The sequence below is a fragment of the Cynoglossus semilaevis genome, chromosome 14 (assembly GCF_000523025.1).
Source record: "Cynoglossus semilaevis isolate Cse_v1.0 chromosome 14, Cse_v1.0, whole genome shotgun sequence".
Classification (NCBI taxonomy): Eukaryota; Metazoa; Chordata; class Actinopteri; order Pleuronectiformes; family Cynoglossidae; genus Cynoglossus; species Cynoglossus semilaevis.
In genome coordinates, this window is record NC_024320.1 from 5332413 (window position 1) to 5346847 (window position 14435).

A 14435-nucleotide genomic window follows, 5' to 3' on the forward strand; every position below is an offset into this window, starting at 1 on the left:
TAATGCAAATTGAATAAGGAAAAATAGCTAAAAGCTAAGCTAAGTACTTGTCAACTTGCCGTGATAAAATTACAATCGAGCTAAAAATTCCTAAGATCTAACCGGCCTGAGTTGACGAGTCCTGTTTGTTGAAATGAAACACCAAACTAATAAAGTCAACGAAAGGTTTTCTCCATCAGCTGACGTGGACAAATCTACGATGTAAAAATCGTTTGCAGTTCCACTTCCATTTTGGATGGTGATTTTCTTTTACTTTGTAATTCGACAGAATAAAAATCAGTGTGTGAACATGAAGAGAGAGAGAAAAAGAGAGAGAGAGAGAGAGAGAGAGAGAGAGAGGAGGAGAGAGAGAGGAGCTGATAAAGCTTTCTGTCTGGTAAACAAATCCCTGAGCTTTTATTCAAAACGTGTTGATGTTACTGGTTCACCAGGGTCTGTGTTGATGACAGTTAGTCGCCCTGTGTGTGTGTGTGTGTGTGTGTGTGTGTGTGTGTGTGTGTGCAAATCAAAATAGTGCACAGGTAACCATCCACAGAAAAGTGAATCATGTTGATGTCAGTGGGTGGGACTGCGCAAACAGGACACAGGTCCTGAAAGAGGTGGAGTAGGGCTGTTTTTAGGGGGTGAGGGTTGTAGCCTGGGGGAAGACACGGAGAAAACGTGTGTGTGTATATATATATATGTGTGTGTGTGTGTCTGTGCACCTGTAATTCCGTTTCACAGGTACACAGGTGCATTAGTTCTAGAGGTAACGCTCTGGTTAATGAAATTTAAAGACAAACATGAGGAGGCAGCGTGTGAAGCTGGAGCTGGAGCTGCTCCTGCGCTGAGTATTTGCGTGTGTGCATCACCTGAGGCTGTGTGTGAAGTAACGTATTGCAAAATGAACTAAGTCTGTATTTGTAACTGTCATGGCCTTTTTAGGCAAATGCACAAGATCTTATAATGATTCTTGCCCCACAAACAAAAACAGCAGTTTTAGCCGGTGATGTGACCAGTAGGAGCTGGTCTTCTACTGCTGCCGTGTTAGTTACTTAGTTACTTAGTTACTTGGTTACTTAGTTAGTTACTTACTTAGTTAGTTAGCTAGCTAGCTAGTTGGCTAATTGGCTAGTTAGTTAGTTATCTAGCTAGCTGTTATACTATAGCGCAGGTTGTAGTATATTATAGTGCAGTAAGTGACAGTATATTATACTGTCACTTACTGCACTATAGTATACTATAGTGCAGTAAGTGACAGCATCTTATACTATAGCAGGTTGTAGTATACTATAGTGCAGTAAGTGACAGCATCTTATACTATAGCAGGTTGTAGTATACTATAGTGCAGTAAGTGACAGTATATTATACTATAGCAGGTTGTAGTATACTATAGTGCAGTAAGTGACAGTATATTATACTGTCACTTACTGCACTATAGTATACTATAGTGCAGTAAGTGACAGTATATTATACTGTCACTTACTGCACTATAGTATACTACAACCTGCTATAGTATAAGATGCTGTCACTTACTGCACTATAGTATACTACAACCTGCTATAGTATAAGATGCTGTCACTTACTGCACTATAGTATACTATAGTGCAGTAAGTGACAGTATATTATACTATAGCAGGTTGTAGTATATTATAGTGCAGTAAGTGACAGTATATTATAGTATAGCAGGTTGTAGTATACTATAGTGCAGTAAGTGACAGCATCTTATACTATAGCAGGTTGTAGTATATTATAGTGCAGTAAGTGACAGTATATTATACTGTCACTTACTGCACTATAATATACTACAACCTGCTATAGTATAAGATGCTGTCACTTACTGCACTATAGTATACTATAGTGCAGTAAGTGACAGTATATTATAGTATAGCAGGTTGTAGTATATTATAGTGCAGTAAGTGACAGTATATTATACTATAGCAGGTTGTAGTATATTACAATACAGTAGCTTGTAGTACAATATAGTATCGCCAACGTTGCGTAGCCAACTGAGGTGTTAGTACTACGTAACTGAACTGAACACATTTGAAAAAATAAGAAAAAAACACAGGTTACTGTTGGCCTTTGGAAACTCTGCTGACACTGGATTATTTTAACGTTGAAAATCTGAGAGCAGCAACCTCAGCCCTGAGACTAAAAGATGAATATACAGATAAAGAAAAAGAAATCAAGACTCTGACATCAGGGTTGTGTTGTTAGAACAACACACACACACACACACACACCCTCAGCAGGTAACTGAGCAGGAATTTGTTTTGCAAATCACCTCTATGCAAATGAAGCAGCGCCTGTTTTGGACCTTCATGGAAAACTCATGCACACTTTCTCCTGACTCTACATCAAAGAACTGCCATGGAAATCTGAGTCATCATTTATTCCTTTCACACTCTGGACAGTTCTGGACAGTTTTCTTTGTCTTTTTTTAAATAACCCTAGTCCAGCATGCCCCCTCCTCCCCCTGCCCCCCCCTCCCCCTGCCTCCTCCTCCCCCTCCCCCCACTGCTCCTCTCCCTGCTCCTTTTCTCCCTTAGGAAAAATGACTCTTACAGTTACAGCCTTTTCTTTGTTGTGATTCAGTACATTCAGTTAAACTGATTTCACCTGGACTATAGGAAGGGGGAGGGTAAGGGAGGGAGGGAGATCCACATCAGTCAGACTTCCTCTTAATGATAAATTTTCGACCTGGGAACTTACAATATAAAGGTATGAACTGTTATGTTGCTGCATGATGTTTTATGATGTTAGGGCAGTGGTGGCTTAGTGGTTAGGGAAGCGGACTGGTGTCTGGAAGGTTTGAGTCCACCGGCTGCCAAGTTACCACTGAGGTGCTCTGAGCATGGCACCGTCCACACACACTGCTCCCCCACTGTTCACTTTGGTGATGGGTTAAAACAGAGCTCACATTTGGTTGTGTTCAGTGGTGAGCTGTGTCACGATGACAAGGAGTTCACTTTCCTTCCTTTCACTTTCAGTTCCAGCAGTTCCTCAGGTCCCAGTCTTCATGTTTGTGTGGAAACAATGAGTCCCAACGGTACTTGGACTTTTTCATGGTTTATAGACAACAGTTCTAAAAAAAACTGTTCCAACAATTTGTCCAACCTGACAGACTTAATAATAATAATAAAATAATAATAACACAAATAAGAAAATAATTCTGTTTATGACTCTTATGACTTTTAGTCAATGGCAGAGAAGACTAAATTAACCAGACTGTCAGCTCATTTCCTGTATGTGTGTGTATGTGTGTGAGACACAGTGTGATTGTCGCTAACCCAGTGCTGTGCTGCTACAGATAAGTGTGTTGGTGACATGAAGCGAAAACCAGTGACACAGTCTTTTCTCAAGAAGATTAAGACGAGAAAAAAAACAAGAATGTGCATAATAATAATAGTAATAATAATAATAATAATAATATGGTTATCAGAGTAAAAAGGTTAATTAAGGTTAGTTTAGGTTATCATTGGTTGCCGTTGGTTACTTTTTCTGCAGCTACTGACATTTGTAGGTAGTATTAACGTCAAGCCCACTGTAGGGGTCCCTCACTTTGGGAACCACTGGGTTGACTGACATATCTACAGTATGTTGTATCATGTAGGATAAACTTAGTCCTTAGTTTGGATGAAGTGGAATTGACAGAGGCTTGGTCATGTTAGGTCCTATCAGATCTATAAGGGTCAGGTTATTGATGTTAAATGAGTTTAGTTTTCTAAGAACCCACGACGACAAAGTCAATAGACATTATTCATAAACTCCTCTTGCGACTCACCTGAGGATCGCAACCCAGTCTTTGGGAAACAATGAACTAAAGTCGCTCATCTGCAGGAGGTTAGGTTACATTTAGTCAATGCTGCTTTTGTCAGTCAGGTTAGGCTAGGTTATGTTAATTTTATTAAGTAAGCTAACAGAAGTAATTAAATCCAGTACTTAGAGAACGGGGGATGGTACTTGCTAAAAGTTAGACTAAGAAAACAGCATCCTTGACGATGAAGCCTCAAACTAGAATAACTGCTACATGACTTTGTCTTTACTTGACTCAAACTGTAAAAATGTCTAATAATGTTTAGAAACCTCGCGGCAGACAAAGTTCTTTACCACTAATGAAAGAAATCACTGGTAAAAATCATGTGTTTCGACCCAGAGAGTGAAGAAGTTTTGCGGGTGTGGTCTGTTATCGACAAGCACATGCTCCATATATGGGCGTGCCCACAGAAAACCTTGGCCAAGTATAAACGTACTCATCAAATGTGATGCTGAAGAGTGACACGGAACGAGGAGCGAGGGGGAGGAAAGTCGGGGAGAGGGAGAAATTGACGTGAGGGGTGAAAGTAGGAGTTGAAGGAGGAACTTGTTGAAATCTGAGATCAGCAGACTCTTCCAGGCAGCGTCAACTCACTGACAGAACATCAATGATAACCCTTATCAAGGTCACTGCACACACCAACGGCTGCAGGAGGCCAGCAGGGAGGAGCGGACGTTCAGCGTCAGTCAGATAGCAGCCAAACAGAAAGAGGCAGAGGAAATATCTGACCATAGACCAAAAAAAATATGAGAAAAAGACCCAGAAGGATCGTAAAAAAAAAAAAAAAAATTCACTACAGCAGAAAACAGCATTTTTAGTCAGTGCCTAAGGTCTCCTCTTCTTCTTCTTTTAAACAAATGACAAAATGGTAAATAATAGTTTCACAAACAAAACAAAACAACTATATATATATATATATATATACATATATATATATACATACATACATACAGTACATTAGGAGTTGCACGACTTTTACACCCATTTTTAAAGTCATGTCGACATCAACTGGCCACTGATGACATCTTTGCTAAGTTTCAGCCATTAAGAAAAACCCGCAGGAGCAGGGGATACTCTCCAACAATCTGTGTTCACCGTATGAGGCTAAAGTTTAGCTGCAATAATGTCTCACATACAGAACTGGAAAAGTGGGACTTGAAAGTAGAGAGGGAAGGATTCCCTGAGGAATCAGAAGAAATAAAAACAAACAAAGACAGACGAGGTGAATATTAATGACAACAATACGACCTTTTCTTCATTAACTTCGCTCGGTCTATTTGAATGTGGGACCTCGGGCACAGAGAGATGTTAATGATCTTCAACATCAGTTGTAATGAAGTGAACACGACCTGATGAGCCGCTGCCATGGGAACCAAAACAACACTTTGAGTTTATAAGACTTTTTGTAGCTTTTTATAGTCAGTAACTTACAACCACTTGTAATAACAATATGAATGGATCAATAATGCTATCATTTCATAAAGGGGTGTAAAGCAAGTGTTTAGTGCTGATTGTTAATCAAAACCTATTCCTTTCTTTGAATCATTTTCCCCCATATTTACAAATGCATATCTGCGCCTGGTTCCTATGGATTCAATTATTTTAGTAAAAATATTGACCAGCGTCCAAAACACACTGACATGCAGTTTTCTAAACATATCCAGTGTATTTTGGGACAGTCCAAGCCTGACTCTGCAACAGTCTGGGCTGCTGGTGGGGTGATAAAGTGCAGGACTGATGCAAATATGTAACAGTAAGGGCTGAAACACTCCACTCACTGTTTCCTGTTCACATCAAACACTGTCACAGATGACATGACTTCTCTGGAACCTCACTGATGGAAACAAAAGGAAGTGAATAACTTTACTGATTTACTGAACGGACCTGGAGTCCACGCTCTGTCCGGCACCTGCAGCTGTTCTTCAGTTAAGACCAAAACAACACATTCCCACTAAATGACACTTTCATACTTTTTTATTATTTTTTTTTTGAATGACACTTTCATACTTTTTTATTATTAATTTTTTTTTTGTTTTTTGTTAGCAAAGCCTGCAAAATGCATTTTGCATTTTAATAATAATAATAAAAATTGTAAAGGGTTCAATACAGACATTCAAGTATTTCAGGTTTATTCACCTGTTTCATCTGTAATTGTTATTGTGTCCTGAACAAGGTGAGTAGTCTGTTTCCTGTTTAAGAGATTCCGGTATATTCAATTTTTTTCATGCAGGTGTGAAACTCATTGTTATCAACTAACAGACTAGTAGTGGAGTAAATATTTGCAGTGATGCTAAACAAGCTGACAACTTTGAACTTTTGAATTATGTCATTTCCTAAAAGTTGTCATAGTCACAGGTCAGGTTTCCATGGATGAAATACCCTGCTGATGTCGGGAGTTTAATTAAAAAGAAAAGAAAGAAAGCAGTATGAACAAAAAAACACACTGTTTTCAACCTTTGCTCAGGTGAAGGTGATGCAGTGAGAAAACAAAAATCTTCAAACCCTGCAGGCAGTGAAATCTCGTGTGAGTGTGCTGCATGAAAAGGCAGCAGAAAAGAAGGAGAACAAGAATCAAAGCAAACAGACTGTCACTGTCACAGACTGTAATTGTCAGGAGAAGAGCATCCCTAAGTTTTTAAGTAAACACTCTGGAACATGTGTGCCGTCGTCTTCCTTCTCTGAGGGGACAACTGTGTGTTGACAGTTTCAGGGAGGGACAGCACGCAAATCCTCTTTACACTACCATCATTTGAATATCAATGTCGCTCTTTATCTTCAGCAACTCATAAATCGAGATCCAGTCACATGTAAGATGTGTACAATTCACCAAACATCTAATGATGAACAGACATACAACCGTAAAATGTCCCTCAGCTCTTTATTCTGGTCTCATTGCACATCTGGCAGTCTTCATTTACCACTGACACACAAAAGCTGTCTAGAGATGGTGAGGACTTCTGTGAAAACCAACATGGCTGCCTCTCGGGTCGGGTACACGTTATTCTTAATTGCTGACAAAATAAATGTCCAATATATATAAAAAGAGTTTTCAGAGAATCGGACAGAGACTGTTTGACAGCTGGGAGGCTTTAATGCAAGTGAGTAACTGTAACAGAAACAGTTTGCCTACAACTTTATAGTCAGATAAACAGTGACCTCATGTGGTCAGAACATGGTTAGCAAAGGTTTTTACTAACGTGCAATTTAAAAGGCTTTTACTCTTCAGAGTCACTCCACCACTGCTAACATCATTTCCTTAATAATAATAGTAATGATAACAACAACAACAACAACAACAACAACAACAACAACAACAATAATAATAATAATAATAATATAGTTAATATTATATATTTTTTTATAAATAGTTTTTTGCAAAAATAATCCGGCTGGGCAAGGAGGATAAAATATTCCCTTAAATAAAATCTTAAATCGTCGACAAGAGACGATGAATCAGTGATGTCAGTACTGGAGCACAAGCAACGTCGCAGTCGTAAAAAAAAGAAAGCCCGAAGAAGAAAGAGGATGTGACGTAATAGGGAAAAGGAAAGATGGCGGACAGCAACAATAAGCTGGACTTCACTTTGATAGAACTCAACGCTGCAAACTGTAAATCAGAAGAGGATAACCTCCGTGGATCCTCGGCCACGGTGGAGCTGCGGGATAACCGGCTGGTGTGCGTGGAGTATCCCGCAGTGGTGAAGAGCGCCACCAACATGCTGGCGACTCTGGGAGGAGAGCACACGGTGTCAAAGGTGAGAGAATAACAATACTCTAACTTGTAGAGTTGAATTAAACACAGAAAGTCAATTTGCACTCTTTTTTAGGTCAACCTTCATTTATCGGTAGATACGTGTCCTTCTGCTAATGTTGGTGTCAGAGGTATTTGTGGGCAGGACTAGAATACATATTACAGATGTAGTAGTTGACTAAAGACTATGTGTTGTACAGGGCATTTTGAAGTTAGCGCAGTAGCATTCTAAGAGTCTGTGTTTTTTATTAAAGTGAATACATTTACTGTAGCAGTGGAAAATGCTCTGCCGAATCCACAGACGTACGCTAACCCCAACCGCCGTATCGAGCTGCGTTTCCGGCCTCAGGATCCCTTCTGTCACCCTCTGTGTGGCAATCGCTTCCCCTCAGCAAACCTCCTCCTCAGAGTGCGACGCAGAGTGGGGAAAAAGGATCCGAAAGATGTGGAGATCCACATGGATCTGCTTGGAGTCATCACCACAACTTATAAATTCCAAGGTCGTAGACAGAGTCTGGGTGTGAACCAAAGCGCATATTTCAATTTCAGGGTTTTCAGATGGTTTAATCTTTTCCCTGTGCCTGTTTGTTGTAGGGATGGCTGACTTCCAGTGCCTGGCTGTGCACACAGCAGCAGGAAAAGACACCTCTCTGTATAACAAGATCATCCTCCACAAATCTGAGAACCAAGCCTTCTTTGAGCAGCCGATGCCTTACTTCCTGCCTCCGGCCATCTTTTCACGCCTTGACACGCCGGTGGATTACTGCTACCGACCCGACTCCTCCTGCAAGTCAGTCACAACAATGTCACACACGTGTTGTAAATTGCTTAATTGAAATTTGACCTCACTTTTCTTTTTAGTCATAAAAAAACACAATGTACAATGCAATTTTTGCAACTCCTACTGTTGAACTAAACACTTGATTTGTTAGTCTGGTCACTACACCTGACCTAACTGAGAAAAAGTCATTTGGATTCTGTGTTCTTTTCAAAGCCTCTTCCCCAAAAACAACAACAGCAACTTCATCAGTCTGAATCGCATACGTCGGCCCAACAACGCCATCTTTGTCAGTTTCTCTGACCCCACTGTTCCATCCACATGTCTGGAAGCAGCCAAAGTCAACTGGACCAAGGCCTGCGTGAAGGACTTTGATAAAGTGGCTGAGGAGCGAATAAAAGAGGTTTTTTTTTTTTTTTTCATCTTTTAATGGTCACATGTTTGACAGGAAGCCAGAGAACATCACGTGTGTCACAATGTCTGCAATCAGGTCTAAAAATTGTCTCCATATGTAAAAGAAAAATCAGTGTCTACCGTTTTTATCAGTTTCACCTCAGACGTGTCTCCACCTGCTCCACCATCAGTGATGTAACTAATGCTGTTACAGAGCCTGACACACAAGTAACAGTTGATCTCTTTTATCCAATGTTCAGATGTTCGAGAGTCGACTCATCTGGTCCAGGAACGCAGTCAGGGCCAACATCAACCTCCACCCAGAGAAACTGAAGCTGCTGCTGCCGGTTTACGCCTATTACATGGTGAGCTGGGGGAGACACACTGCCTGTCAACAACAACAACAACGTTGAAAAGTCTCTCACTGCAGCTTCTGGCCCTCTAATGTTGCCAGGTAACAGGGCCGTGGAGAAGCCTGTGGGTGAGGCTTGGCTACGACCCGCGAAAAGACAGAGAGGCCAAGAAGTACCAGATGCTGGACTTCAGGATCCGGTGCAGCACCAAATATGGTAAGGGACAAAAGTGCAGCAGTAAAAGGTCTAAAACAGGAGAAATGATTAAAATGTCTGTTTATCCAAAGTAGAAAATGTTGTTGAAGTTTGTAGAAGTAAAATATTCTATTTTCTGGAATATAAGTGGTAGTTTGACTGCTTTCATCTATGGCCCCAAGAGGGCACCGTTTATCCTCGTGGCAACTCATTGTTGCTGCTAAAAAAACTTTCACAACGAACACAAATAAAATGTGATCAAAGATCACGAGCCAAACTGCTGAAATTAAACTGCACAGATGTTGGAGGTGAAAACTGTGATGGAGCAGCAGCAAAGAAACTAATGGTACGAATTGGAACTGGTGCTGGTGGAGAGTCTGACAACAGCCCAGCAGAAGAAAGGGCCAGAGCTTTATCCCCCTCCAGAGTCAGTTTGATAGTGACAGCGAGGACAAATAGATTCATTGATGTGGAACAAGCACAGGAACATGTTGATCTTTGTTAGCCTGTGAAAGTTCTATATATTCATCTTCAGTCTTTAGGTGACTGTGTTCATGGATATTTTTGTCATCTGGTCCGACTGCTAACTGAGCCCTCTTTAAAAACAAAAATGTAGCCAAACATTTCTAACACCAACTAAAGAGAAGTTGAGTTTAATTTTTTTTTAATTTCCTGTCCTCTGTCTCCCTCTGCTGGTCGTCCTTGTCGTTGTCCAACTGCAGGTTATTCACCAGGTGACGTTCCTGTCAAAGCTAAGAGAAGCTCCCTGGACTACAGTCTGCCCATCACACTCAACAAGGCAGGTGAGAGGTCACCTGTTCAACTGCTTGTTGTAACTCTGAACGGACCACAGGTGTGAATGTGTGTGTGAATGGTTGTTGTGGCCCAGAGAGCTGTCCTGGGTGTGACTCCGCCCTCACCTGACGACTGCTGGGTTGGGATTTTGGTGGATTTTTAGATGTGGTACCCAGTGTGAAATACCATGGGTTCAGTTCTGATCATCAGTACCATGTCTTTGTCCAGGTCCTCATGCAGCCAGTCTGATGGATCTTCCAGGTAAGGAGGGTCCGAGTACCAGTCAAGATACAGCACCGGTGATCTACCAGGTGAAGGTCAGTAGGTACTCAGGTGTGAAGTGTAGTAATAATCTGGGACAGAGTTTAGGACCTGAACCAGAAACTGACACTGTCTCCACAGGAGTCGTCCTACGTCTTCAGAGAGGGTATGCTGCCTCCTCACAGGCAGATGTTTTACCAGCTCTGTGATCTGCATGTGGAAAGGTACAAAACTGTTCTGTGCCATGGAAGATGTTTTAACGTAATTGGTGATGTAAATTAAAGTTTGTGTGTCCAGTATTAAACAGGTGATTGATCAAAAAACTGAAGACGATATGGAGTGTAACGAACGTGACGGCTGGTGTGTCGTTGGCACCACAGACAAGCTGAGGGACATCATCTCAGAAATGATCATTAAGCTCGTCAAGGCCAAGAAACAAGGTACTGTCAAGTTCATCACTCAGAGTGCAACGTTTTATATGAAGAATTACATTCATGGGTCATTGTACATGGACTTTGGTCTGAGCTAAAATCACTGATTTTCTCTATAGACTTTGGTCTGTGGGAGGCAGAGGTCTAGTCATGTGATAAAGCAGAGAAAATATTGTTAATTATTGTTGACCTTCATTATTGTTTTGACATTTTAACAAAACCTGAATGTTACTTTTGTGTTTTCCCAGATTTGCCTGTCAATCCACGGAAAAGCACACGTCAACACAAAAGTGTGAAGTCAACAGTGTACAGTGATTATGATGTTGATGATGATGATGCTGAGGAGGAAAACGATGATGGGGACGACGAGGACTTTCAGCCGTCTGAGGGAAGTGAGAACGAGATGGAGACAGAAATTCTGGATTATATGTGACACTGATGAAGAGACTGAACAACTGTGATATTTGTTTTTGTATTACAATAATTATACTGAAAATATTAAAGATTTCTAGTTTGGTTAAGAGACTGTTGTCATAATTATTAATGAGATTAGATCAATATCAATGAACCAGAATTCGCTGAATGGTAATATGACTTTGTATCTAGTACAGGTGAGAAAAATAATCCAGTAATTACTGTGTATCTACAGTACTACAGTACTATGGTGGGAGACAGTTAGAGTTAGTGATGTAGAAGACTGTGGTTCCTGGTCTGGGCAAGAATGTGGTGTTTGGGGTGATCCCCAGGACTCTCCCTGCTCCCCCAGGACTCTCCCTGCTCCCCCAGGACTCTCCCTGCTCTCCCAGGACTCTCCCTGCTCCCCCAGGACTCTCCCTGCTCCCCCAGGACTCTCCCTGCTCCCCCAGGACTCTCCCTGCTCTCCCAGGACTCTCCCTGCTCTCCCAGGACTCTCCCTGCTCTCCCAGGACTCTCCCTGCTCCTCCAGAACTCCTCCTTTTCCTGGCAGTAATTTATCTCTGCGGATCAATGGTACTGAAAACAGTACTAAAATTCCATCTTTGATTAAAGTACCACTGGGACAGTTCAGTGTCCTGTCACTGTAGTCACGTCTCAGCAACAAAAAGCCAGCACTGTTTCTAGGAAGAGAGGAACAAATCATTAACCCTAACCCAAACTGACTGCTTCTGTGTTTGAGTCTGCTACAGGAACTTTTACTGCACTCGGCTTTCTAACACCATAGAACCTTTGACCAAACCAGTGGATCTGTCACTGTTTTTGTTTTTTGTTTTTGTGCATTTGTTCAGTCTTTGTTTTTTGTATCCATTTATATGTGGATCGTTTTTTTCTAGGAAAAACTTCAAAGTAGTGGAGAAAAAAAATTGTGTGTATAGACTGAAGGAGAGTGAAAATGCACCGCCTGTTGCGCTTCACCTTTTCTGACTCCACAGCAGTGAGACTTCTGTCCCGGTGAACAGCTGTGTCAACTTCAGCTGCTTCCTGATAGAAATACTCAAAAAAAAGGAGAAGAAAATTGTGAAATCACATTTTACACCTGGTCGTTCAACCTGGTGCAGAAAGAACTTCATCAAAGGCTGTGGAGTGGCTGTTGTTGTTGTTGTTGTTGTTGTTGTTGTTGTTGTTGTGATATCACATGTCAATGGAGAGGAGTCTCAGTTTTAATATCAAAGTCATGTGACCTTTCTGCCTGGTTCTTCTTGGGGCTGGTGACTCCTAACTCTTTGCTGACTTTGGGCCATGTCCCTACCATCAATTATTTTTTGTCTAACTTAACTAATCTGGTTGCATTTTATGAAAATCCTTCACACAAATCTCAGCTGCTTTTAGCTTGTTTTTCCTTGCAGGGTTGGTGCTTCACTTTTAGCTGGACATGTGCTATAATGTATGGTGTTCAAGAACAGCCCAAGCTTCTGTCTTCCAGCCTGGGCTCCAACCATTAGATCTGTCTCAGGATGGTTTTATAGCATTGTCTGGAGCCTCTTTGAGTCAACCCCCATATGTTTCTGAAAGTAACATCTGTATTAAACGCCCTGACTTCAGTTGACCTTCATGGAAAATCTGGAGCACCTGTTGGAGGTTTGGCTTGGTGCAGTGATGTGATTGGTGGAGAATAAGTGAGATGTTGATTTATGTAACAGTGGAAAGAGCAGGTACACACCCTCTGTGCCGCCTGGTCACATGACCAGGTGCTTTATAAGACTCTGGACCACCATCCGCCTTGTTGCAACACTTTGGTCACAATGATGATGATGTTGGGGAGTCTGGTGGCGATAGCCGTCTTTCTGGAGACAGTTTCAGGGTCATCTGTGAGTTAACCCCCAAATGTCTTTCATTTCTCCACCAACAGAGAAGCTGAATATGAAGCAAACCTGACACCTGTTTGTTGATGTCTGCAGCTCGGGGTGGTCTACACCGAGGGAGGGATGGTCCAGGGTGAGAACATTCGTCTGGGTTACCGCCATTACATGGACATCTTCAGAGGGATTCCTTTCGCTGACCTCCCTGGAAGGTTTGAGAAACCAAAGCGTCACCCTGGCTGGGACGGTGGGTTCAGTCAAACTGTCGAATAAATAAATAAAGAGTAGAACAGATAACAGAACGAGAACTTCTCCAACAAACTTGAATCTTCTTCTCTTCTTCTTCTCACCAGGAATCATGAAGACCACAGAGTACAGGAACAGATGTCTTCAGGTGAACCTTTTAATGAGTGACACGAGAGGCAGTGAGGACTGCCTGTACCTGAACATCTGGGTTCCTCATTTACGCACAGGTACCAATGTCTCAGACTTCAAAAATATTACCTTTCAGAAATGTTTTATAAAAACTTGTTTTATAAAAATCTTAACCCATCAGGGTTCTGAGATGATCTCCACCAGGTTTCAGGTTCTGACCTGTTCATCAGTAACAGGTCAGGACCAGGCTGTTTCCAGTTTCCATCAGTTTTCAGTACAACATGCCATAGTTGTGGACGGAAATATATTTGCACAATTCTTGTACTTACTGCAGCATCGATATATATATATATATAAAAATCAGCTGCTGTGGCGTGGCCCGTCTTTGTACAGATGATATGATGCCCTTTTTTTTTTACCATACCTTTAGTTAACCTCTGAGGGGAGCCCTATACACAGCACTTACATTATAAGAAGAAGTCTGACTGAGATAACATACTGACAGCTCCTAACCAATCAGAAAGCTGGGTGCTGCAAGCGCCGCCCCCACAGTTCCTGTACTTACTGTATCCTATCTTGTCAGTTTTTTGTTTTTTTGTTTTTTAAGACTAAGGACAGAAATGCATAGTTTGTGGAACTTTATGTTGTTCCTGGTACTTCTTGTACTCCCTGGTACCTGGAGACATGTTCTAAAAAGCTGTAGAACATTTTTGTGAGTCAAGAAGCATACATTTGACATTGTTACCTCTAGATTTTGTTATACTGCCCCCTGTGGAATAAAACATGGTTAATGGGCCCTGAGTCAGAGGTGTCTGTATATTTACCTTCAATAATTGACGGACCAGTGACTGATTTTCCCCCTGGTTCTCCAGTGTCCACAGACCTGCCCGTCATGGTCTGGATCTACGGAGGAGGCTTCCTGGCCGGAGGTTCCATGGGAGCCAACTTCCTGGACAACTATCTGTACAGTGGTCGGGAAATTGCAGAAAGAGGGAACGTCATTGTAGTGACGCTGGGATATCGAGTGG

General features: G+C 41.6%; 2 protein-coding genes across 2 annotated transcripts in view; both read left to right on the forward strand.

Moving 5' to 3' along the window:
* The first annotated feature begins 7291 nt into the window (after positions 1-7291).
* Positions 7292-11286, forward strand: gtf3c5 (general transcription factor IIIC, polypeptide 5). Its single transcript, XM_008324642.3, has 11 exons — positions 7292-7554; positions 7852-8050; positions 8145-8340; positions 8545-8731; positions 8982-9086; positions 9176-9290; positions 9992-10072; positions 10293-10381; positions 10467-10549; positions 10623-10765; positions 11005-11286. Exons 1-11 carry the CDS (start codon positions 7351-7353, stop codon positions 11187-11189), a joined length of 1587 nt encoding a protein of 528 aa, XP_008322864.1. The 5' UTR covers positions 7292-7350; the 3' UTR covers positions 11190-11286.
* Positions 11287-12882: 1596 nt separating this feature from the next.
* cel.2 (carboxyl ester lipase, tandem duplicate 2) overlaps positions 12883-14435 on the forward strand; it is a 4909-nt gene continuing 3356 nt past the window's right edge. Inside the window, 4 exon segments of the mRNA XM_025062536.1 lie at positions 12883-13041; positions 13132-13279; positions 13386-13505; positions 14280-14435. The exon segment at positions 14280-14435 is cut by the window's right edge and continues 236 nt beyond it. Coding sequence (XP_024918304.1) covers positions 12976-13041; positions 13132-13279; positions 13386-13505; positions 14280-14435 — 490 coding nt within the window. The 5' untranslated portion in view covers positions 12883-12975.

Excerpts from the sequence above, each read along its gene's own strand:
- gtf3c5 (XM_008324642.3), top strand. The coding sequence starts at position 7,351 with ATGGCGGACAGCAACAATAAGCTGGACTTCACTTTGATAGAACTCAAC. Across the intron at positions 8,732-8,981 it reads CTGAGGAGCGAATAAAAGAG|ATGTTCGAGAGTCGACTCAT; the intron begins GTTTTTTTTTTT and ends TCCAATGTTCAG. Across the intron at positions 10,550-10,622 it reads TGTGATCTGCATGTGGAAAG|TATTAAACAGGTGATTGATC; the intron begins GTACAAAACTGT and ends TTGTGTGTCCAG.